This window comes from Boleophthalmus pectinirostris, unplaced genomic scaffold, assembly GCF_026225935.1.
Source record: "Boleophthalmus pectinirostris isolate CB_2022bp ecotype Guang Dong unplaced genomic scaffold, ASM2622593v1 HiC_scaffold_2, whole genome shotgun sequence".
NCBI classification, from domain to species: Eukaryota; Metazoa; Chordata; class Actinopteri; order Gobiiformes; family Gobiidae; genus Boleophthalmus; species Boleophthalmus pectinirostris.
In genome coordinates this window covers 17,533,914-17,557,277 of record NW_026571152.1, presented here as the reverse complement: position 1 = coordinate 17,557,277, position 23,364 = coordinate 17,533,914, and the positions used below count along the sequence as shown (strand labels likewise).

General features: G+C 38.6%; 3 protein-coding genes across 5 annotated transcripts; 1 reads left to right on the top strand and 2 right to left on the bottom strand.

Moving 5' to 3' along the window:
* The first annotated feature begins 151 nt into the window (after positions 1-151).
* sephs1 (selenophosphate synthetase 1) lies at positions 152-4,994 on the top strand. 2 transcript variants are annotated; one of them, XM_020932123.2, is made up of 10 exons: positions 152-240; positions 1,209-1,334; positions 1,417-1,513; positions 1,829-1,932; positions 2,002-2,109; positions 2,186-2,340; positions 2,448-2,538; positions 3,346-3,445; positions 3,939-4,151; positions 4,244-4,994. In XM_020932123.2, exons 2-10 carry the CDS (start codon positions 1,239-1,241, stop codon positions 4,456-4,458), a joined length of 1,179 nt encoding a protein of 392 aa, XP_020787782.1. In that variant the 5' UTR covers positions 152-240; positions 1,209-1,238; the 3' UTR covers positions 4,459-4,994. The 2 variants fall into 2 exon arrangements, with proteins under 2 accessions (XP_020787782.1, XP_055011400.1); XM_055155425.1 differs by lacking the exon at positions 152-240 and adding an exon at positions 1,005-1,026.
* On the bottom strand, positions 4,924-14,312 carry cpt1b (carnitine palmitoyltransferase 1B (muscle)). Of its 2 annotated transcripts, XM_020932185.2 has the most exons (19): positions 14,217-14,312; positions 13,335-13,487; positions 12,366-12,505; positions 11,925-12,096; positions 11,307-11,408; positions 10,879-11,016; positions 10,731-10,808; positions 10,548-10,655; positions 10,383-10,467; positions 9,722-9,917; positions 8,987-9,172; positions 7,778-7,883; positions 7,587-7,703; positions 7,126-7,290; positions 6,530-6,664; positions 5,903-6,055; positions 5,714-5,827; positions 5,482-5,574; positions 4,924-5,409 (listed from the first exon to the last, which is right to left on the bottom strand). In XM_020932185.2, the coding sequence occupies exons 2-19, from the start codon at positions 13,473-13,475 to the stop codon at positions 5,299-5,301; spliced, it is 2,340 nt and encodes a 779-aa protein (XP_020787844.1). In that variant the 5' UTR covers positions 13,476-13,487; positions 14,217-14,312; the 3' UTR covers positions 4,924-5,298. The 2 variants fall into 2 exon arrangements, with proteins under 2 accessions (XP_020787844.1, XP_055011399.1); XM_055155424.1 differs by lacking the exon at positions 14,217-14,312 and having other exon boundaries at positions 13,335-13,489.
* A 578-nt stretch (positions 14,313-14,890) lies between these two features.
* Positions 14,891-23,310, bottom strand: LOC110166793 (kelch repeat and BTB domain-containing protein 11). Its single transcript, XM_020932097.1, has 9 exons — positions 23,287-23,310; positions 22,802-22,954; positions 22,221-22,409; positions 21,364-21,548; positions 20,607-20,958; positions 19,529-19,674; positions 18,907-19,061; positions 18,677-18,834; positions 14,891-15,073 (listed from the first exon to the last, which is right to left on the bottom strand). Exons 1-9 carry the CDS (start codon positions 23,308-23,310, stop codon positions 14,891-14,893), a joined length of 1,545 nt encoding a protein of 514 aa, XP_020787756.1.
* Between the last annotated feature and the right edge of the window lie 54 nt (positions 23,311-23,364).

Sequence of the window (23,364 nt, the reverse complement as noted above, 5' to 3'; positions counted from 1 at the left end):
TTTATATTTGTTAACATTTTATTTTTCCATATGTACTCGAGATTTCCATGCATATGCATTCGTGTTCAAATAAGATAACATTTAAAGGTTTGATCCGTGTTGTGCGTAATCTGCCCCTATTTTAAAGCAAACCATGCTCTTTCTAGTCAGGCAGTGACGCAGGGCAGCTAAATGTCGCCTCGGTGCATTGTGGTTGCAGTCCCCGCTCTTGTGCTGGGGATCGCCGCTATCGTGAGCCTGGTAAGGAGAAACTGGCAGGGCAATTAAAGGGGAATTGTTGCAGGAATAAAACTCCGCTTTGGTCCTAGAATCTCTCATAAAGCCGCTGTAAACACTCGTATTGCTCCATGTCCGCACAAAGTTTGCACAAGGCGCATGCAGACTGCTGTTTTGCACATAGGGGCTGGGATGTTGCGCTCGTCGCATGGCGGAGGAGAGGAAGGGGTTAATTTTTTCCGCCGCCGACATTTTTATCTGCTCTACCATAACTTTTCAGCCTACATGCTTCACGAGTCTTTGCTAGGTTTTATGTTCGCCACATGGACTTCAGTTGTGCAGGGTTACAAGCACATGATCGTATTTTGCAGTGGCTCGTAACTTGTGTGTTTAGTTCATTGATGCTGCTTGTACACATCCCATGCCTCAGCGCTTAGCAAGTGTTAGCACGGAAACACAAACAGAATTCTATCAAAACAAAGCATCAATGAAAACAAAGCTCTTGGTCACATCCGTGTGAAGTAGTCCACTTGTGAAGTCGGCCAAAACAGTGTGCATAATGTTTGTAGAAGTGAATATGTGCTGCAGTGCATTCATCCCACAGTTGAATGAACTTAGCCATGTTACTGTGAACACTCCCCCTCCTGCACTGCACATGGAACAGAGAGCTACTCTGGTGGTGATCCAAGTTTGCATCACTACTCACACCTAGAAGTAGTAACTGTTATTGATAGTAATTGATTTAAATTATACTTTAACTGGTTTGTGGGATAAAGTTTTATCTGCATTCTACCAGTCTTTTACAAAAATGTAAAATATTCTGCTTGGTTAATATGCAACCATCTAACAGTATTAAATTTGTGTTTTAAACTGTGCATCACTTACACAGGGCGTTTTACTACATGTTATTACTATGTAATAATGATAATACTTGAAAATGTTGTAAGCCTGATTGTAGATTAAAAATCTTTTTTTTCTGTTGTAATCTCCAGCAGTGGTGAAGGCCCAGAGTTTCTCCAGACATGTCTGTGAGGGAGTCTTTTAACCCAGAGAGCTATGAGCTGGACAAGAACTTCAGGCTCACTCGCTACGCAGAGCTTAAGGGCACGGGCTGCAAGGTCTGTGGGACACTTTTTGGAACTCCTGTTTACAAAAGTTTAGATGTTATTTGTTTACAGCATGTGCACTATTTTACTCCAGGTGCCACAAGATGTGTTACAGAAGCTGCTAGAAAGTTTACAAGAAAACCACTATCAAGAGGATGAGCAGTTCCTTGGGGCAGTTATGCCTCGACTTGGTATTTGTTACATTTAACTATATTTTGAAAGGAAAATAGCTTGTTGTTAGATTGTACTCCATCGTACTACTGTACGATGTCAGAATGTTGTACAGATGGAAAATGGAAAAAATTAAGGTAAAATGTCCTCTGCAAGCATAAATGAAAGAAGGATTAGGATTGGATTAGGCATGCACAATTCAGCACCATTTATTAGTCAATTATAAACAATGACAACATTCATTACAAACTGAATCAGAATGCGTGGCACTGGTTGTTTTCTTAATAATAAGAATGTTTATAATCATAACAAAACCTACCTTCTTTTTGTGACAGGCATAGGCATGGACACCTGTGTCATTCCTCTCAGACATGGAGGCCTTTCACTAGTTCAAACAACAGATTATATTTACCCCATTGTGGATGACCCGTACATGATGGTACTTGCACTCTACACACTAATCCAACTGGTGTTTTTAAAAAATGCTAACCAAGTCTATATTTTTCAGGGAAGAATCGCATGTGCCAATGTTTTAAGTGACTTGTATGCCATGGGAGTAACAGAATGTGACAACATGCTAATGCTTCTGGGTGTCAGCAACAAAATGTCAGAGAAGGTATGACTCCTGACACTGAATAACATGATTTTTATGAAAATGTAAGTAATGCGTTTTGTTGATTTTGAATGTTTAGGAACGTGACAAAGTCATGCCACTAATAATCCAAGGCTTCAAAGATGCGTCAGAAGAGGCGGGCACTTCTGTGACAGGAGGTCAAACGGTACTCAACCCCTGGGTGGTGATGGGGGGTGTAGCCACAACAGTCTGTCAGCCAAATGAGTTTATTATGTAAGAACTATTTGAGTATTTCTTGTATACTATATGAAATAATATATTGTGTATTTTTTGATGGTGATGATGGTTAAAATATTGTGATGTTGTGTTGTTTGACCCAGGCCCGACAATGCAGTTCCTGGAGATGTGTTGGTCTTAACTAAACCTTTAGGGACACAAGTAGCTGTTGCAGTGCACCAGTGGCTAGATATTGTATGTATTGTTTTATCACAAAATAAGTGTGTATGTGTGTGTATATATATGTATGTGTGTGTGTGTGTGTGTATCATTCGTTCATTTGGTTTTCAAAATGAAACCAAAAACAAGAAAATGAAAAAATAACTGTTTTCTTCATTGTTTGTCTCCAAAACCAAAATGAAAAAAACAGATAACGATTTGTTTTTTCAGTTTTCGATTTTGTGTTTAAATGAAGAATGGAAAAAACAGATAACGTCCGTTTACCGTTTACGTGACTTAAACTGCAATGCCGGACTTTTGCATTGCATATGGACTGAACCAGGACTGATCCAGGTGCGGGACCAGAGCGGGACCAGAGCGGGACCAGAGCAGAGTTCGAGCTTTGACTCCGAGCCTCCGCAGGGTTCAAGCTTCAGCTTCGAGCTCCAGCCCTGCCGTGGGCTCTGAGCCTCCGGTCTGGTCCCGGTCTCAGTCCCGGTCTTGCTCCGGTCTGGTTCCGGACCTGGGCCGGACCAGTCCTGGATCAGTCTGTATGCAGCACAGAAGTCTGACGTCGCAGTCACGTAAGTCATGTAAACGGGAAACGGTTGTTATCCGTTTTTTCCATTTGTCATTTAAATTCAAAATCGAAAACTGAAAAAATGAATCATTATCTGTTTTTTCATTTTGGATTTGGAGACAAATAATGAAGAAAACAGTTGTTTTTTCATTTTCTTATTTTTGGTTTTATATTGAAAAACGAATGAACGAATGATACACGGATTATATATATATGTAGTTTCTTAATAACATACTTTATCATTCTTTGTTTTTAACCATCAGCCTGAGAAATGGAACAAGATAAAGCTTGTTGTAACTCAGGAAGACGTAGAACTGGCCTATCATGAGGCCATGATGAACATGGCCAGACTCAACAGAACAGGTTAGTTGTGCATCCATAAATCATTACCTCCGCCAAGGAAGTTATGTTTTTGCCAGCGTTTGTCTGTTTGTTTGTTTGTTTGTTTGCCTGTTAGCAACATAACTCAAAAAGTTATGGACCGATTTTGATGAAATTTTCAGGATTTGTTGGAAATGTGAAAAGGAAGAACTGCTTTCATTTTGGGGGTGATCCGGAAGAAATCCTGGATTCTGGATCACTTTTAGTTAACATTGTGGTAAATGGGGCCAAAAATTTTGTTTCTCAATATCTCGGTTAATTATTGACCAAACCCCATGAAATCTGACTCAGGGATGGACAATGGGATCCTCTTTTATATTCCAAAGGCTGATCCGGATCTGATCCAGAACCTTTTATCGCAATTTATATAAAAAATGGGGGTAGTCCTTGGCGGAGGTCTGCGCTCTCTGAGTGCTTTTCTAGTTGTAAATGTGTCATTGCTTTTCTAAAGCTTTAGTTTGAACTGTCCTTGTAGCGGCTGGTCTCATGCACACCTTCAACGCACATGCTGCAACAGACATCACAGGATTTGGGATTTTAGGCCACGCACAAACTCTGGCAAAACAGCAAAGAAGTGAGGTGTCATTTGTCATCCACAACCTCCCAGTACTCGCCAAGATGGCTGCCGTGTCTAAAGCCTGTGGAAACATGTTTGGACTTATGCACGGCACCTGCCCTGAAACCTCAGGTGTGTCAGTACAGATAAATCGTATATATGTACTGTAGACTCTATCAATATCATTACCTAAGAATAACATCTTTTTTTGTGTGTGTCTTTAGGGGGCCTTCTTATCTGCTTGCCTCGCGAACAAGCTGCACGTTTCTGTGCTGAAATCAAATCACCCAAATATGGTGAAGGTCATCAGGCGTGGATCATTGGGATTGTAGAGAAAGGAAACCGCACGGCTCGCATCATTGACAAACCCCGGATTATAGAAGTAGCTCCACAGGCTGCCACTCAGAATGTCAACCCAACCCCTGGTGTCACATCTTAATCCTGCTTCATAAACAGACCGGACCCTACACAGCTCTGCTCGGTGATTTTTGACACATAAACCTCCAAACCATCATTCACATGCCTAGGCAAAATGACTGGGTTGGTCTGGATAAAGAGAAAACAGCTTCACAAGGTGGCTGAAGTGGAATGCTGCACTCAGTGGACTCAACCTACCTGTAGGTTATAGGAGCTAGAGCGATATTAATTTGCCTTTCAAGTCCTGTATTCTTTTATGTTAAAGATTGTCAAATGACACTTACGCAGATGAAGACAACCATGTATTCCTGTTGAGTGGGTTAGAATGTGCCAGGCCTGGTGTGTGGTTGCCAATGGGCTTTTTAAACGGCTTTGATCAAACAGTGGGCAGTGCATTTCTGTTGGTCCATTCTCTTTGTACAGTTCTGAAGCCTAGTTTTAGTTGATTGCTGTATCTGATGCCTTGAAAAGAAACCATTTGAAAAGATCAGTTGTTTTTTTTATTACTTTGACTTTTTGTATTGTCCCCACCTGAACTAATAAATACCCAAAACAGTGTGTCAAATTTAAGTTCTTTCATATATACAAAATATTCTTATTATGCACCATCTGTTACATTAAATATATTTACAGATTTTACACACATTTACAAGTTTAAAACATTTGGTAAAGACAATTTGCATCTAAAATTATTTCACGTCGCAAATAGTAACAATTCCCTTAATGGTATGTGACATGGAATGGCCCGCTACAGTTGTTAAAAAGTTGCATGACTGGAGTGTAACGTGCTCCCACAATGACCTATGTACAAAAAATACACTGCACATTTTAAATTGAATGTCCAAAACCTTTACCCTTTTTCTCACACATGCTTTTTGCCATTCAGAACTATTGCTGTTCCATTTTCAGTTGAGAAAAGAGCCTGGATATCGAGCATCGCCTTCTGAATCTGCTGGCCAAACCTGTACGAGTCCTACAAAAAAGTATATTTAGAAAAGCTAAGTACAATATCTGTAATTGTATATTATTTGTGTTTTTGACTTACTGTATCAGGGCAGGAATACTTGCAAGAGATGTGGAATGTGATTAGGTTTTCCCCAACAATGATGTAAGAAACGCCATAGCCATCATCAGCCACCTAGAGGTCAAATGTGGAAACACATAAAAAAAAAATATATATATATATATATATATATATATATATATATATTTGTTTATTTATTTATTTACACACACACACACACACACACACACACACACACACACACTGATCTTACCGGTCCAAACCCGCCTCCAGAGCTCACATATTTGGGGAACTTATTAATATCCACCAAGTTAAGTTGCTGCTGAGGAGTTTGACTGGTTGACAGCTTCCAAGGTTCAGACAGGACCTACAAAACAGGAGTTAAGGATATAAACAAATATAATGATAGAAAGTGTTACTGATAGATCTGAGAGGATCTAACCTGCTTGAGGAAAGGTGAGTTGATCCCATAGTACTTTGACACAATGTAAAGACAGAAGAGGTGTCGGTCGATGCCTGCTCCAGTCATGGCCAAGCGGTACATGTTCTGGTGCTTTTCTGCAGCCTTCTTAAACAGGGCTAGTCTCTGGGATTTCTAGTTTTAAAGCATAAATATGAACTGTAATCATTATATTCACTTTGTCCTTATATATAAGGCCATGGAGCTCAACAGTTTTCATTTACCTAAATCAGTAAAATATTATTACCATAAAATATTGTTATTGTAAAATATCAGCCCGATTACAACAGGCCAAGGGCCAGATGTGGCCCATGGGCCGCAAAATGCCCAGGTCTGCAACATGATAAAAATTGAAATCTTTATTTTAAAAAAAGAGAAATTCTTTAAACTAAATGTAATTATTACACTTTATGAATGAGAGAATAAATGATAAATTTGCCTAACTACTGAACACTTTAGAACACCATGTTATTTGATCAAATATGACATTTGAACTGAACTTCTTTATCATCTCTTCATATCTTTTACAGCAGGTTCTGGTGACCGAGCCCTGGAAGGATCAATCTGATCCTGATAACTTTGTATTTCCTGATACATGTATTTACTCACTGTCACACTAGAGTCCTCCATGGCTCGGACAAAACCCACTGCCTCAGAAGTGCAGGAGCGCACAGTCTCCGTGCGCCCGTCTCTGAACATGCGCGTCATTGAGGATTCATATGTGAGGCAAAACACCTTCTGGTCCTACAATGGAAAAGAGTGAAATAGTATTGTTAGTAAAGAGCACCTAATGTAAAGGTGTGACTGTATATTTCAGTGGGGACATATACAAAATTAACTTTTATGAGCTTTTACCATAACAGTGTTCCCTCATCGCTAGCTTACTCAAAACCTACTGAAAGCTTACTTAAAACTTATTCAAAACTTACTCAAAGCTTACTTGCATGTTTCAGTATTCCTCTATTGTCCAATTATTAAAAAAATAAATAAATCACACTCTGGGTCATACATCACTCAGTCTTCTTGTAATTACTTTTCAGCAATACAAGTAAATGAAAATCTGCAGTTTATTATGGGAGCATGGAACTTTGAAAACCTGTTTTTATTATTAAACTGTTGATTTTAAGGCTTACAATTAACAAAATAGAAAATAATGATCTATGTTTGTTATGCACTATACAGTCAGTTATACAAAATACTCTTACCCTGAACTGGGCGAGCTGCAGGGCCAACTGAATGAAGGCATCGGGGCTAGTCCTGCACTTCTTGATCAGACCTTTCCCAAAGTCATTAAACAGATATCCATAGAAGTCCACATCGTCCGCTATCTGCTTGGCTAACAGGTAAGATGACTCGATAACCTTTTGACACTGAGACATCACAAATAGTAAATTATTATGGGATTTGAAAGAGATATGGATGAATGATTTTGGTAAAATATCAAATTGTATTTTTTCCTGTAAAACACTGAGATTGCGGATAAACAGTTGTGGCCCTATTGACTGCGATCAGATTTGGATTCTGTTGAAAGTGCACATTTTGTCTATAAACATTAACATTAGAGAGAAGACTTTTTAGATAATGAAACAGGATATAATGTTGTTTTTCCAAGAACTTAAATAACTGCAGTCTTTATGATTTGCTAATGCCCAAGTACAAATCGTACCTCTGCTGGAAGGTCCCACTTTAACCGGGTGGGAAAAGGAAGTCCCTTGTTCATGTCTCCTTTACAGTGCCCCTCCTCTGTGTATCCAAGATGGAAGCAGTCTGTTGCAAGCACATACTAGGAAAAAACACTGCATCACAGCTAATTTGAATGACAGTCATGAATACTGTTGCACAAACCCCAGACCTTACCTCCCACATGTGTCCGATGATAGGCGCATCAGCCCAGGAATGCTCAGTATTTATGCCCATTTTTCCATTCGGATATGAGATTAATGTGAAGGATTTGTCAAACCAGCTGGAAGAAAAAAGTCCTTTTAGGCAAAACAAACATCTGTACTGAATTGGATTGGATATTACTCTGTTGAAAACAGAAAAAAGAAAAACTAAAAATGTTAAATCTGGTTTAATATTAATATTATTATAATCTGGTTTAATTTAGTGATTGGGTCCACATAAACTAACTATACAAACCTTGTATCTCCAAGACAACTCAAATACATCACCAGTTTATGACACTGGAAGGAAATAAATAAAACTTAATTTATTTGTTCAGACTGTGCAGACTTGTGGACAGGCCCAGTTATTAGCTATATTAAATGTACAATGTGTACATTTTTGCTTGTTTACACAAAGATGTTACTGCTTTGCCTGGAATTTTCAATTGTATTGACATAGACCTGTCAATTTCCAAGGAGACCTGCAGGTGTCGCCATGAGGAAAAGTTACATGTCATAAACAGTATAAATACATTTAATGCCATACTATGAAACATACCAAACAAAGCAATAAGCTGCCCCCCTACAAGAAAAGTTACATACTGCACCTTGTAGTGCATATGGCAGGTTAAACTACTAATTACTCTAAAACGTAGTTAACATGATTAGATTTAGGATTTTACAAAAAATCTGGCCTAGTCTTTTCAAATTTAGCAATTTTGGTGAAGGTTATAATTTTACTTCCTGGTTAGACATAGGTATCAGATATATGCAGAAGTATGTTAACTTGTGTCTAAATTACACAATAGTTACGGTTTGACAATTTAAAAAAATGACAAGAACTCTGTTGTGTTATCAATGTTTAAAGTGTCAGAAAAATGCCCTCCTTTTTTTTGTAAATTGTCTTTGAATTTTGTGTGGAATTGATACCAGTTGATGATATTTCACAACTCTCTACTACATCCTGGATTTTACAACTTTTTGTTTTCTACTTTTCTTTATAAACTGCCTCTTAACTGGTCTAAAATTATTTAAATCAGGTATTATCCCACTAAACCAAGTAAAAGTAATATGTCAATATGTCAAATATACTTAAACTGGTCAAAATATCAGCATTTCTCATATTTAGCAGCATATTCCACCATAATATTTCAAAGTAGTTTTTACTATCTGGTGTTCTTACCGGTCATAACATTTCCCATGGAGCAGGGACTTGGCATAACTGTCCAGTGACCTGTTTCTTGAAGGGTCAAATCCCTGTGGCTCATCATCCAAAGCCAGGAAGAAAGCAGACGACTCTACTGCATCGAGGGACAGCTTATTCACTCCAGCACTGAAATACTGGTGTCTCGCCTGGGCCCATGGAACTCTGCAAAAACAGTACATGGAGTATAATGAAATTAGGCTGAAATTATTTATAGTTCTGTCACCCAGCATGGAATCCTTGTGTTGTATATTCTGATTTTTTGGCCACTTCTGTTGAAATGGAATTAGTAGGTTCACATAGGCAGACAGATAAAAAATATTCCTTAAAATTCCCAAATTTTCCCCAACTGCCTGGGATAGTGACAGGCAGTTGTTTCCTGATGGTTCTTATCATGCAATGCCTCTGATTGCAGTTGCTTCCTTATGGTTTTTATTCAACAATTCAACTTTTTAAACATAAAATTTGGTTTATATATTTCTACTGACATAATGTATAGAGTAAAAGGATTTTCCTGAACTAGGACTAGAAGAATCAAAAGCCAGCTGTGCTAATATATCTGGCATATCTTTATTTTTATGTCAATGACAACCTAAACATTATTACTAATTGGGCGGAAAGCCTTCTATTCTGAAGCAATAACAATAAAACCTCTCTTGTCATTAATGGGTGCTAATATAAATGAAGGTTCCAGAATGTAAATATTTTGAGTACCTGTTTCCTGCTGTGAGTGCAGCCAGTTTAAGTTCTCCAGGCTGAGGTTTGGATGTGTCACTGAGAATCCTCTGAAACTGCATCTCCAGTTCACTGGGTAACAGGTGGCGCCCCCCGGTGTACAGCCACAACATAAAGAATCGGCCCTTGTGGTAAACGACCAGGTGCTTTCTATCATTCAGGTGCTGCACAATATCTACCAAAGACACATTTGAAACGTGCACTTCCTGATTACAAATAGATGCAGACAGCAAGTCAGGGACATATTTTGACCTCAAGAGCTATTTATACAATATATCTGTACTGTGTTAAGACAAATTTTGCTAAAATGCATGGGGGAAAAAATCTTATACAAGACGTTAAATAAGTAAAAAAAGAGGCACAGAGGGTGCATTGAGGAGAAGAGCAGTATATACGATGCTAAAAACAAGTTTAGAAGAATTTGAATGCTGAAATGATCAAATCATGTTTGGTCAAATATGCACTTTAAAAGCACAGTGGCAGACCTCCTTGATTACCACCAGATGACATAATGAAATGGGACAAAGCATTGTGGGTTCTGGAGGGATATGGTTGAGGAGGAAACATCAGTTAAAAACTCAAAAAAAAAACCTAAAAAAAAAAAAAAGGCAATTTAAAATTTTTCTAAAATGTTGCTGACCTGTTTCAATGCCTGGCAGCCGTGTGGTATTGAACATCCTCTCCATCTGAGTGGAACACATAGGGACAGTCCCCAAGGCCCTCAACTGAGAAGACACCACAACAATTCACATCATATTAAAGAAAAAAAAAAAAAAAGATGCAAATGGCTCCTTGCATTCCTTACCGGTGCATGTTCTCCTCGCTCCAGTTTGCGCCTGTACTGCAGCATTGCGTGGACCACATTACCCGCCCTGGCAGCCTGGCGATGTGTTGGTGTAACATACAAGAGATCCTATAAGCAGATTTCACTTGTCATTGTCAATGCAAACAAAATATAACATAAAATAATCTTTGTATAATTATTTACCATCACATAAAAGTTACTGTTGACCATTATAGGGCTCCTGCCTCTGAGGTAGATGTACTCCTCCCACCAGTCACTGACCTAAACACATTTTAAAAACAACATTAAAATAGCGTGACAGTTGGTTCACTTTGCACTTACTGATACTCACATAATTATTGGACCACCAGGATTTTAAGATAAGAAATCTTTGGAGCTGGGTGGCCTGTGTATCCTTGAACTCATTGGCCAGTATCGCCATCTGGTTGTACTTGTCATCGTCCAGCAGAGGGCGGACTGACTCAAGGTACTGTTAGGACAGATGTTAGATGTTAGACATTATGTAGTATGAACTCTTTTTAGCTGTTATACACCTACTATTTACATAATTTGAACAGATTTTTATAAATTATTTAAAACTGGTATATCACAATTGGACAAATGCAATAAAGTTAATAACAACAATTACAAAATAGTAAACCTATATGGTGTTTAGGAAAATAAAAACAGAAAGTTTGATTAGATTAAATAAAACCAAATCTCCAAAAAGTCTCTTTATTTGTATACAAATGTAATATAGGCTAACTATAATGAACTGACCCTCTGAATAGTATCCTCCACACTGGGCACAGGCAATCTGGGTAAGGAGGCCTGGAAACTGTACAGAAGAGGGCGGCGACCAGAGAACATTTTCACTAGGCTCTGTGAAAAACAAAAACAGAAAATTACTTGCACACATTCATACATAGGTAAACTTGGTAAAGTGTCTTGCTCAAATACAATGAGCATGCACAAACCCAATCAGTTAATATGTGTGTATTTTTGTGTTGTTTGTAATTACATTATTAATTAGATAATTACAGTAATATTAATTACAATATTAAACATAACATTACTCCCTCAAGAGAGGGAATTGCATTTTCTGCATTTGACCCATCCTTGCATTAAGTGCTGCAGTGACAGGAGGAGTGAGCTGCTGCCGTTCAGTGCTCCGGGATTCATCTCCAGATCTTGAGGTAGGCTAGGTCAGGGCTACCTGACCTCGAGGATTTTGTCTATTTTGGGTTGCTGGGGGAAACCGAAGTACCCGGAGGAAACCCGCCAAGATGCGGGAAGAATCGTGTGTACTCCACACACAAAGGTGTGACCCGCAGTACACAGACCCAATATTTATGTGTTATAGACAACCTTTTTTTTTTCTTAAGTGCAGTGACTTACCAGCCAGACTTTGGTGGAGGTGCTCATCTTGCCGTGTGACTCAAAGATCCAGCCATGGTAGGACAGCAGGATTTTGAGGGTGTATCTCAAAAGAAGGATCAGGAAGAGCCATAGGCCCGTGGCAAACAGGATGGCCCCCAGCACTGCTCTAGTCTGCACACTCATGTAGTTCCTGTGTGCAGACACCAAAACCAGGTTAGTGCTAAGTTTACAAACAAATACAGACAAATAAATCAAAACTAAAACAGGAATAAACAATGATCTAACTAGGACAACTAAATTAACCTCAAAAAAGGACCAAATCACATCAGAACTAAACCAAGATGTATTGGACTACACAGGTCCAAAGTAGGACTGTACCAGAACTAAAACATGATTATAACAGTCCAGTATACGATGTTTAAAATGCAGATGCAATTACTAGTAATACCACAGTCTTACTTGAATGGGAGAGTGTCTTTGATGGCATCGATCGTTCCCAGAGAAGGGTCGATGTGAGTGTACAGAGAACTCATCATGAGGATCACAACTATGAGCCAGCTGGAGGGACTGGCCGGGTACACCCCAGCCAAAACGCCATTCTGGAGATATAAAACGATACAAAATGATACAAAAACGATACAAAATGATTCTAGCTAGTAGTAAATGTTTAAGTACTCAACCAGGGCTTGATTTGTTTGATATTTTGTGTCTTAACAGGTTAAAGGGTTAAAGGAGCAATATGTATGTTTTCTGGTGGATAGTCCATCACCTGATTGTCTCCATGGAGATATTACTTTGCCTGGAATGTTCTGCACTGTGGGTTTAAACTTAAGACAATCCACTAGAAAACTTACATAGTGCTCCTTTAATGATTGCTTATATAATGTAAATATTTCAATTTTTTTTTCTATAGAAAATATTTGTGGTGGTAAATTATTACAGAGGGAACTATATGTAAGATTTTGATAGACATGTTCAAATCAAATAGGGCTTTTACTGAGAACCATTCTAATGCACCTTAATTCTTAATTAAATAAACATTGGACATGATGTTCCAATTATTTAGTGTTCCGTTTATGTTATGTAATGTTCATTCTCAAGACAGAAAGCAGAATGAGCAACACATGAGTCTGTCACTGAACTGTCATTACCTAAACACCAGTAGCTACAGCCTATCATTTACCAGTGCTAGTAGCCTCTGCAGTTCAGTGAGTGAATTCTGGAGGCTCTGAGTTTTCACATGAGGCATGGCCTGTCCATATACTGAGAGTGAGAAAAACTGAATCTGTCCTGCAAGTTAAGGTACTGGCAACTGGGTTGCAGTTCAGTTGTGATTGTAGTACATAATTATAAACAAACAAAATGCTGGCTACATGCAGTTCCTTTAATGAAAGTATAATTACATGCCACCATGTTGTGTTGTTGTACCTTAAACTGGATGGCACGTTTCTTCCATGCAGTAACCCCACACAGGTAGATGTTTTTGATGACCTCTCGACTGAGCTTGATGTCTACTCCATCTGGACGCACAGTGAACTCAAAGCCCACCGCCTGATGGGCTTCAGCCATAGCTCTATCTCACTATAAACAGCACACAAGTGATAAAACCAAATTTTTCAGGTTCATTCTTAAGTCTCAAAATCTAATAATCTAACAGAGTAGTGGGATTCCAAACATGGTATTGTTCTCACAGCAGGTCTAATATTACTTTTTCCATTGCTTGTCATATGACTGTACATTCACTAAGTGGGACAAAGTTCATTGGCCAGATATAGCAGCGCGCCGGCAGAGCATGTGCGCAGACGTCAGAGCTTGGGCTAGCAAAATATAAACACAGAACACGACCAGTCTTTACAAGCTAAACTTTCACTTTTTCAACAACATATGGAGCAAACAATTAGATGAATGTAATGCTATTGTTAATGGATAATATAAATATGATTATGCTAATGCAATATCCTAAGCCTCACATTATTAAACTAACTAAATGAACAGCAGTCCTTTTTCCACTACAGTGCATACAACAATAATAAATTATACTAAATATTAGCCTAGTTTTATAATAGTGAATTCGGAATTTGGGAAAAAGTAAAATTTCTGTCTGAACCTTTGCACAACAGCCTTTATGCCATATAATTAATACTGGTAATACCATGTTTACACCTGAGATGAGATGAAGATCAGTTTGAATATACTGCATAATTTACCTTTCATAATTGTAAACATGACAACAACATGACAACAGTTAACATAATATATTCATTAAAACAAGCAGATTTACAAAAAACAAACCAAAACATAAACATTTACCTTATGTCAAATCCTGTTCAGTAGAAGCCTAGTAGTTGGACCCAGTTTGACTCTGTTGTCCTTGGAGTGGCTATAAGCTCAGGTAGTGAGCTTTTGCCCTCCCTCCTCTCTTTCCCAAATGTTCTCCTTCACCCCTCACACTACTTTTTTTTTTTTTTTTTTGTAATGCGACACCAACAGCAACACAAGCCTTGCCCCCATGTGCCATTCACTCCCTGCTATGCAACACTATCCCTGCCAAGCTGTAGAGGTGACAGCAAGGTCCTCTATCGGTGGAAACCAGGTCAAAGTGCATTGTGTGTCTTGCGTCACAGAAATGCACTGCGCACTATGTAACTTTTCTGGTGGAGGGTCTAACACCAGCTTGTCTCCACGGAGATGTTATTGCTTTGCCTAGAATGTTCAAAAGTACAGCTTTAAATTTCATTTTTAATCTTCATTGAGACAAGCATTTGCCACCACTAGGCCAAGTTACGGATTAGATCTGTCGAGAGGCAATCCCGCTCACATTAAGAACACATGTTTTTCCAAGGTATTTTTGAGCAATAAAAATATGGCATGTTAAATTGAAATAATGCAAAACAGATGTGTTTAATGTCATACTACAAAATATCTTAGGCCATACTGTGGAACAATCCAGGCAAAGTAATACCCCTGTAGACAAGCAGGCAGTGTTATAAGACCATATGGAAGGCAGATTCATAGAGGGCAGGAATAGGCAGCTGAGGGAGTGTGTATAAAGACAAAGTTTGAACATCCATCTTCATAACAGTATTGTGTTCTATACTTGGGAGAAAGATGCAGCCACCAGACACTGTCCCCTGCCCAGCAAAAGCCACTTTGTCAACCATCTGCACCTGAAGAGAAAAAAAAAGAAAAGATTATTGTAATATTGGAAGCCTCTCTCATTTTTATCTATCTATCTATCTATCTATCTATCTATCTATCTATCTATATCTATATCTATATATATATATATATATATATATATATATATATATATATATATATATATTAGGGGTGTCAAATTATCGCGTTAATTGCGATTAATTAATTACAGTCATATTTAGCGCGTTATGTTTTTTAATCGCGTTAATCTCATTTTTAATCTCTAACTTTACTGTTTCTGTATGCGAGTTGCTTTATTATAAAACCTGTTTTTATGTGTTGTTGGGACAACAACACACACACACAAAAAACACATTTATACATTTTTTTATTTCGGTAATTCCACTCATTGCCGGAAACCCACACAAAACGCGCGCAGTAAGAGCGACGTAAACGTCATGTTAACGTTGGTGGCGTCAGTCGCACGATGGACGAGGTCGAAGAGCCAGTAGAACACAGGCAGCAGTGCACAGGTAAAAACACATTCGTGTCTTGGAAATTATTCTCCCAACGTGAAATATAAAAGAAAATAACAAATATAATATCGCCTACAACTTAAATGTCACTGGTGAAAACAACCTTCATAGGCTCATGATGTCTGCACTACTGTCCTATAGTGACCTGCCACATGAGGGGACACGCACACAAACACAAACACACACAAACAAACACACACCTTCATCATCGTCATTAACCTGAGAACGCGCGGACCACGTTTCCTTCCGTAGTTACTGCGCGGACACCGACGTGCTCCCGTGCGCCGCGTGTGGATCGTGTTTTCTCGCGAACGCTGCGTAAACCGCGCTTCCTCCTGTGCGCCTCTAATCCAGAACTAACACCAAGACTAAAACCAGGACTTATCCAGTCCAGGTCTAAACCAGGACTAAACCAGGACTAAACCAGGTCTAAACCAGGTCTAAACCAGGACTAAACCAGGACTAAACCAGGCCTAAACCAGAACTAAACCAGGACTAAACCAGAACTAAACCAGAACTAACACCAGGACTAAAACCAGGATTAATCCATTCCAGGACTAAACTAGGACTAAAGTAGGACTAAAGCAGGTCTAAACCAGGACTAAAACAAGGACTAAAACCAGTAATCTCATATATAAAGTATTTCTCTATCAATAATATTTTTAATATGGTTAAGGAAAGACTGGACTTTTTATTGTCTTTAAGGAGACAAAAGTTATTATGTTCAGATTTCCTCATCTTTGCTACTTTACAGCAAACAGTTTCTTATTCATGGAGACTTAGGCTCAACAGCTAATTTGGAGAGATTTGTTAAACAATAAATGACTTTATAAAGTCACTTTTTTTTTGTTCTATATCAGTCTTTTGATCTGCCACAATAATATAATAATGAATTTAAATGAAAATACCTCAAATTGAAGGCTTTTCTCAGCAATTTTTAGGTGAGATTAAAATTAGATTAATTAATTACAGATCATAACTAATTAATCTCTCAATTTTTTTAATCGCATGACAGCACTAATATCTATCTATATCTATCTATCTATATATATATATATATATATATATATATATATATATATATATATATATATATATATATATATATATATATATATATATATATTAGTGCTGTCATGCGATTAAAAAAATTGAGAGATTAATTAATTATGATTTGTAATTAATTAATCTAATTAATCTCATTTTAATCTCACCTAAAAATTGCTGAGAAAAGCCTTCAATTTGAGGTATTTTCATTTAAATTCATTAGTTCAGTAGTGCAGAACAGTCCAATGTTTTGTTCTTAGCCATTCTTATGTGTTTTTAGCTGTGTGTTTTGGGTCCTGTTGGAAGTCCCACGACCTATGACTAAGACCAAGCTTTCTGACACTAGGCAACACATTTAGTTTCAAAATACATTGATAGTTTTGAGATTTTGTTGTACCTTGTACAGATTCAAGACACCCTGTGCCAGATGCAGCAAAACAGTCCCAGAATATTACCAAGCCTCCCCCAGGCTTCACAGTACGGATAGTGTTCTTTTCTTGGTGTGCTTCATTTTTGCATTTGTGAACACAGAGCTGATGTGCCTTGCCAAAGAGCTCCAGTTTTGCCTCATCTGTACAAAAAACATTCTCCCAGAAGCTTTGTGGCTTGTCAATATGCATTCTGGCAAATTCCAGTCTCACGTTTTTATGATTTGCTCTCAGCAGTGGTGTCCTCGCATGAAGTTCACTTTGGCTCAAACAACGGATGGTGCGTTCTGACACTGATGTACCTTGCCCCTCAAGTTCACATAAAATTTCTTTGGAGGTTGTTCTGGGCTCTTTGTTTACCATTCGTATGAACCATCTCTTCAATTTGCCATCAATTTTCCTCTTGCAGCCTCGTCCAGGGAGATTGGTTAGAGTCCTGTGGACCTTAAACCTCTTAATAACATGTGTAACTGTAATCACAGGAACATCAAGCTGCCTGGAGATGGTCTTATGGCCTTTATCTTTAACCTGCTTGTCTATCACTTTCTTTCTAGTCTCCTGACACAGTTCTCTTCTTCTTTTTCTCTGGTCCATGGTCAGTGTTGTAGTCATCAAGTCTCCAAATGGCACAATGACACATGTCACCCTTGAAGACACCTGATTGATTACAAGAAAGCCTACGACTCACTGCCACACACATGGATCACTGAGTGCTTGGAGCTGTACAGTATCAACAGGATTCTAAGAGCCTTCATTGCAAACTCGATGCGGTTGTGGAAAATCACCCTTGAAGCCACGGGAAGGCCCAAGGTGTAGGCTGTGCAAAGAGGCTCCTGAGACAGTCCAGCACATAACTTGCATGGTGTAAGATGCTGGCAGGGAAAGCATACATAAAGCAATATAACCAAGTGGTGGACATAGTGTACAGAAACATCTGTGCAGAGTATGGGCTGGAGACCCCAAGGTCAAGGTGGGAACACCAAAGGTTGTGCACAATGATTGAGCCAAGATCCTGTGGGACTTCCAGATGGACAAAATGGTGCTGGCAAAGCAACCAGACATAGTGGTGGTGGATAAGCAACAGAACAAAGCCATGGTGGTGGACATCACAATACCAAATGATGGCAATGTAAGGAAAAAGGAACACGAGAAACTAGAAAAATACCATGGACACAAGGAGGAGCTGGAGAGAGCCTGGAAGTGAAGGCATCAGTGGTGCCCGTGGTGATCGGAGCACTGGGGCTGTAACCCCCAAACTGGAGGAGTGACTACTGCAGATACCAGGAAAAACAACAGACATCTCAGTCCAGAAAAGTGCAGTACTAGGAACAGCAAAGATACTGCGCAGAACTGTCAAGCTCTCAGGCCTCTGGTAGAGGATATATATAAAGAGTAAAAAGTATTTGAGGGAGGTGCTACTCAAGTCTCAAATAAGAGTAAATGTAATATTGAAATAACACTAGTGTCAGAAAACTAGAGTATGATCTAGTAAATATGAGTACTGCCCACTTCTTGTATTTAGTTAATACTGTAACTAACATATCTAACATTACGTAAGTTATGGCATGTTATTATTAGTGAGACATAACCGGTTTGACCTGGTTGTTAAATTCGGTAATACCTGTTCCCACTTCTGTGACTGTAGACAAAATGATGTCACCACATTATGGGAGATGTTTCCACCAATCACAAACAGTTTCTCTGCAGCACCCAGGAAGTAGAGAGTGGGTAAGTCTGCATCTCCTCTGGTCAGTGTGGGGAGTATTTCACACCAGGAGTCTAATCAACAGCAATAAAAATTATACACCAAACCTGTATGTAATTATATGAATGCTTTATACAGATTTTTACCTTGTCTGGTATCATACTGAAGGAGCAGTTTTTCACCAGTTCTTTGAATGTTTCCCAGAACATAAAAACTGTGTCCACGACTGGCAGCCAGAGGCACATCATGAGACAGAGATACAGTGAACTGGAAGTCTGTGAGTGGCAGAGAGGAGACCAACCTGCAGAAGATCATTTTATTTTCGATGAAAAAAATAAATGCCATGCTAGAACTAATGTACTAGAAGTAAAACATTTTATTGGTATTTTATTGGTAAATGTATTTCTTGCTCAATACATTTTGTGGTTGTCATTAAGGTGTTTTTAACCACTATTTATATACATATACAATAACACATAAGAAGAATTGTATACCAGCTGGGGGATTTACATAGGTTCACTCCGGGGTCACATAGACCTGAAGAAACTTTTTTTTTTCTTCCCCCTCTCTTGGGGCGGGTCAGTCAGACCCAAAAATTAATTTTCTCGCCTGGCAAGAAAATAAATACATTTTTGGGTCTGATCTTGAAAGCGGGAAAGAAAAAAAATGTTTCTTCGGGTCTATGTGACCCAGAGGAGAGCGTGAGGGTTAAAATAATAATACAATAATGGTCTAGAGACACATTCTTTTCCCTCTGTTGACACTAACCTCCATGTGTCCTCCCAAGGATCATAGCACTCCACAGCTGTGTACAGAGCTGTGCTGGAGTCAGGGGTCACCAATGAGTCCAAGTACCAGCCTCCTACAGCGTAAATACTGCCAGAGCAGGCCACTGCGCTGAAGTGTCTACGGCACTGGAAACAATACAATAAAACTGTAACATGCAACATTCAAGCTTAAAAATACACTATGTAACTTTTCTGATGTTCCAGAGTATGGCATTAAACTTAACTATATCTCCATAAAGAACAGCAGGGGACATAGGTCAGTTACATGTCTGATCTCTGGAGAGGCTGCCATGCATGTTTTTCAAGCAGTTAACACCATAATGGAATAACATGCAAGATAGACACATTTAAAGCCATAATAAGGAACATCCCAGGCACACCCTTACAAGCAGGTAGATGACTCTTAAACCAAGATAGCTGACATTGTATCTGAAAATTATTCGTAATAGACATTCCCAATTGTTGCATACAAAAAGTGCAAGGAAATAGGATATATATATACATACACACACAGACACACAGAAATACACACACACACACATACAGGTGTGTGTGTGTGTGTGTTCTGTGCGTGTATACATATAGTAAACTAGTATGTGATATTATACTTGTAAATACAGCTCAAGTTCATTCATTTCTGCCTGTGAATGCAACTTTTTTTTATTATTGATACCTGCTCAAATTAATATCTAGTTTTGATACTAGGTTCAGTATTGATTAGTATCTGATTTTAAATACTTTTGACAACCCTAGTTTTGAGGAGGGTTAGTTGCGTAGTGGAAACAATTTGAATGCTTAAGTCATGACTTATGAGGGAACAACCCTTTATACAAATTTGTCCTCAATTACATGACTCAGAACATGTCAGAGCGTGTGCTAGACTGGCCACGATATAAAATTTTATGTGTAATAAACAGGAAATGTCACATGTTAGAGTTGAAACTGAACAAGAGCTCTAAAGTAGGACAAAACTATCATTGAAAAAACATAAGCTGTGTTTAGTTGGAGTCAATACTGAGTCTTTGTAGTTACTTATTCAACAGACCATCTGTGCCTACCTTTATCAGTGGTGCTGTAGTGACCCATGTGTTAGTGAAAGGGTTATATCTAAAAGAAGACATTTTGAAGTCCCAGCCTCTCTTGGTGCGCTGCCGGTACCCTCCTATGATGTATAGGTAGTTGTGTAGGACCACTGTAGTGAAGCACCATTTATCGGCTCTGAAGGGGAGCTCTGTTAGCGGCCTCCACTCCCCAGTCTCCTCGGGCCCCTCCAGAACAAAGACATACCGGGCTTGTTCTGTTTGCGGATCAGTCCATGAAGTGAGGTTTTCCTTTCTGAGGCAGCACAGGTGTAGGGCACCATCAGTCCTCAGATGGACCAGTTCTTCTTTTTCTTCTTCATATAGGCTCCTACAAAATTTAGACGAGAATGAACAATGAGACTAAGGAGGTAACCAAGGTAACCTAATGGTGGGTAGTATTCAGTCACATTAAGTCTCATTTATATTTACTAAGTTACTGAGTTTACTGAGTAACCTATTTTAAAGATTTTTCTAGCAGCACAGTTTCACCAATATTTAATATTTTAGAGTAATATTTTTAGTTGAAAATAAAACACCTAAACAGGACAGTGAACACATTGATCATAGGCTCTTGAAAATGTGTACGTATTAGACAAGATTTTTAGACTATCTTAAAACTTTTTGGCTGTGTTTGCAAATGTGTACATTGTGTCGTCACAGAAACTGCTGAACATTCCACCAGAGACATACATGCAGAACAGCCCCAGCTTGATGAAGTATCAGTTATGTGTACCTGATGACATGGGGTAGCTCCAGCATGTTGTTCTTCAGATATTTAAAGATGGCCTGCCTCAGCTCTGGACAGCAGGTCTCTCTCTCCAGGGTCACGTAGGATGCACAGTTGTGTGGGCTTAGTTCAGACGCAAACTCGGACACGCACTTAGCAAGGAAGGACTCAGCCACAAGATAGCTACAAACCTTTATAAAGACAAATACTATATGAGTGGTATTCTGTATTATAATTGCCCTATATGGAGTGTTTAGTGTCTTTTTTGCTGCTGAATGTTGCTATGACAAATGTTATAAATATTACTGGTAATATGTGTTCATGTTCTTAAGTTCATGTTTATAATTTCTGACAACAATATGTTGAGATTCACTGTTTCTGGGGGGGAAAAAAAGAAAAGAAAAGAAAAACAGAAAATACATAAATAACCTTATCATTATTAGTTAGGAAGTGGCTCCACAGATTTGCAATGTTAATCTTATGGATTAAAGTCCTTTCTGCTGACACCAATCATGATTTTGGGGTTAAATAATGGAACCACTTTTTTAAGCTATTGTGAAAACTTTAGTTTATTTATACTAACAAAGAAGACGTTGAACTTTGTGCCAGTTTTTGTTTCATGTGAATAAGCCCCTGTAATTACAAAGAAGCTCAACAAATCTGCAATTTGAACAATGGACCCCAGCCACTAGAAATACTTTAATTATGTCCTTACTATGGGCTCTTGTAAATGTAGAAAGCTCATTTTGAACATGCCACTATTTCCTGAACCTGTCAACTTCCCCAAACCTGTGTAACCGTGCTGACCTACAAAAGCCCTAGAGAGTCTCACTGACAAGCACTGTCTAGTGAAGACAGCATACCTGTATGTGTGAGGCCAGGTCCTCTGGTGGGACTGAAAACCGTCCATAAAACGAAAACTCCAGAAGATTGTGGAAAACGGACGATGGCACATGCTCCAAATAGATGAAGTTTTCTGTAGTTTCTCTCATTCTGGACTGGGACAAGGCTCGGAAATACTCACTGCAAGCTGCTAGTCTTTGGAGATCCACCTGAGGAAATTGAAATGTGAATGTTATGTTAAATAAATGTTAAGTTAATTGTTAATTTGGACCATGCATTTTAATTTAGTTGTAGAAATAGGGCTAAAATGGTAATTATTGTGTTATTTAGTCAATGCTTGGGTTTAGTTTATAAATAATACAATTCTTCCTTGTCTCCAATGAGGTAGATAAGGTTCTAGACAAAGCATCTCCATGGAGAGAAGCCTCTTCTATAAGTTACAAAGTGCTCCTCCTCCCCCTTGCCCCAGCTTGTATTAGTATATATCTGAGAATTATAGTTTTGTAGTTATTTTAGTTATATTTTAATTCCTATCTGCAAAAAAGTATTATGTTGATAAAAACTACGGCAACAATATCACTGCTTATGCATGTGTACTCACAGTGAACGCATGTGTGCTGGTCTGGATAGTGATGGCTTCATCTACGTTTCCATAGCAATATATGCGTAGCTCCTCATTGGTCTTCCATTCCTCCGAGTCTTGATGACCATATAAAGCATTTCCTGTCTCAGTAGATGCTTTCCAGTCACTTAGCTTTATAAAAACTTCCCAGATTCTTGTAATAATACCTTTCAATAAGATTATCCAATTTGTAAATAGGTTAAAACTATTTCTAACAGTCTTCATTTTACTGAATTTGATCTAAAATGTCCAATCTTAGCTGCTTATTTATGTGCAAAAGTATCTTACACATTCAACACAGCTAGCAAGTGTATGCACTGCACTGTTAGCATGCCCTTCTAGTCAAATAGTACTTTTTATTAGTTATCCATTCTGAAGAAAAGACTACAGAACAATTGCCTGCAAAGATTAACAACATAGCACCATGCAGGCTACTGTTATCAGCTAAATAATTCCAGTTTTGCCTTGATTCTGTAGTGGACTTCCATTTCTTGGCAGTGCTGTGGTCTCTGGAGCTGCTATTTTGGGCTGGGGAGGTGGAG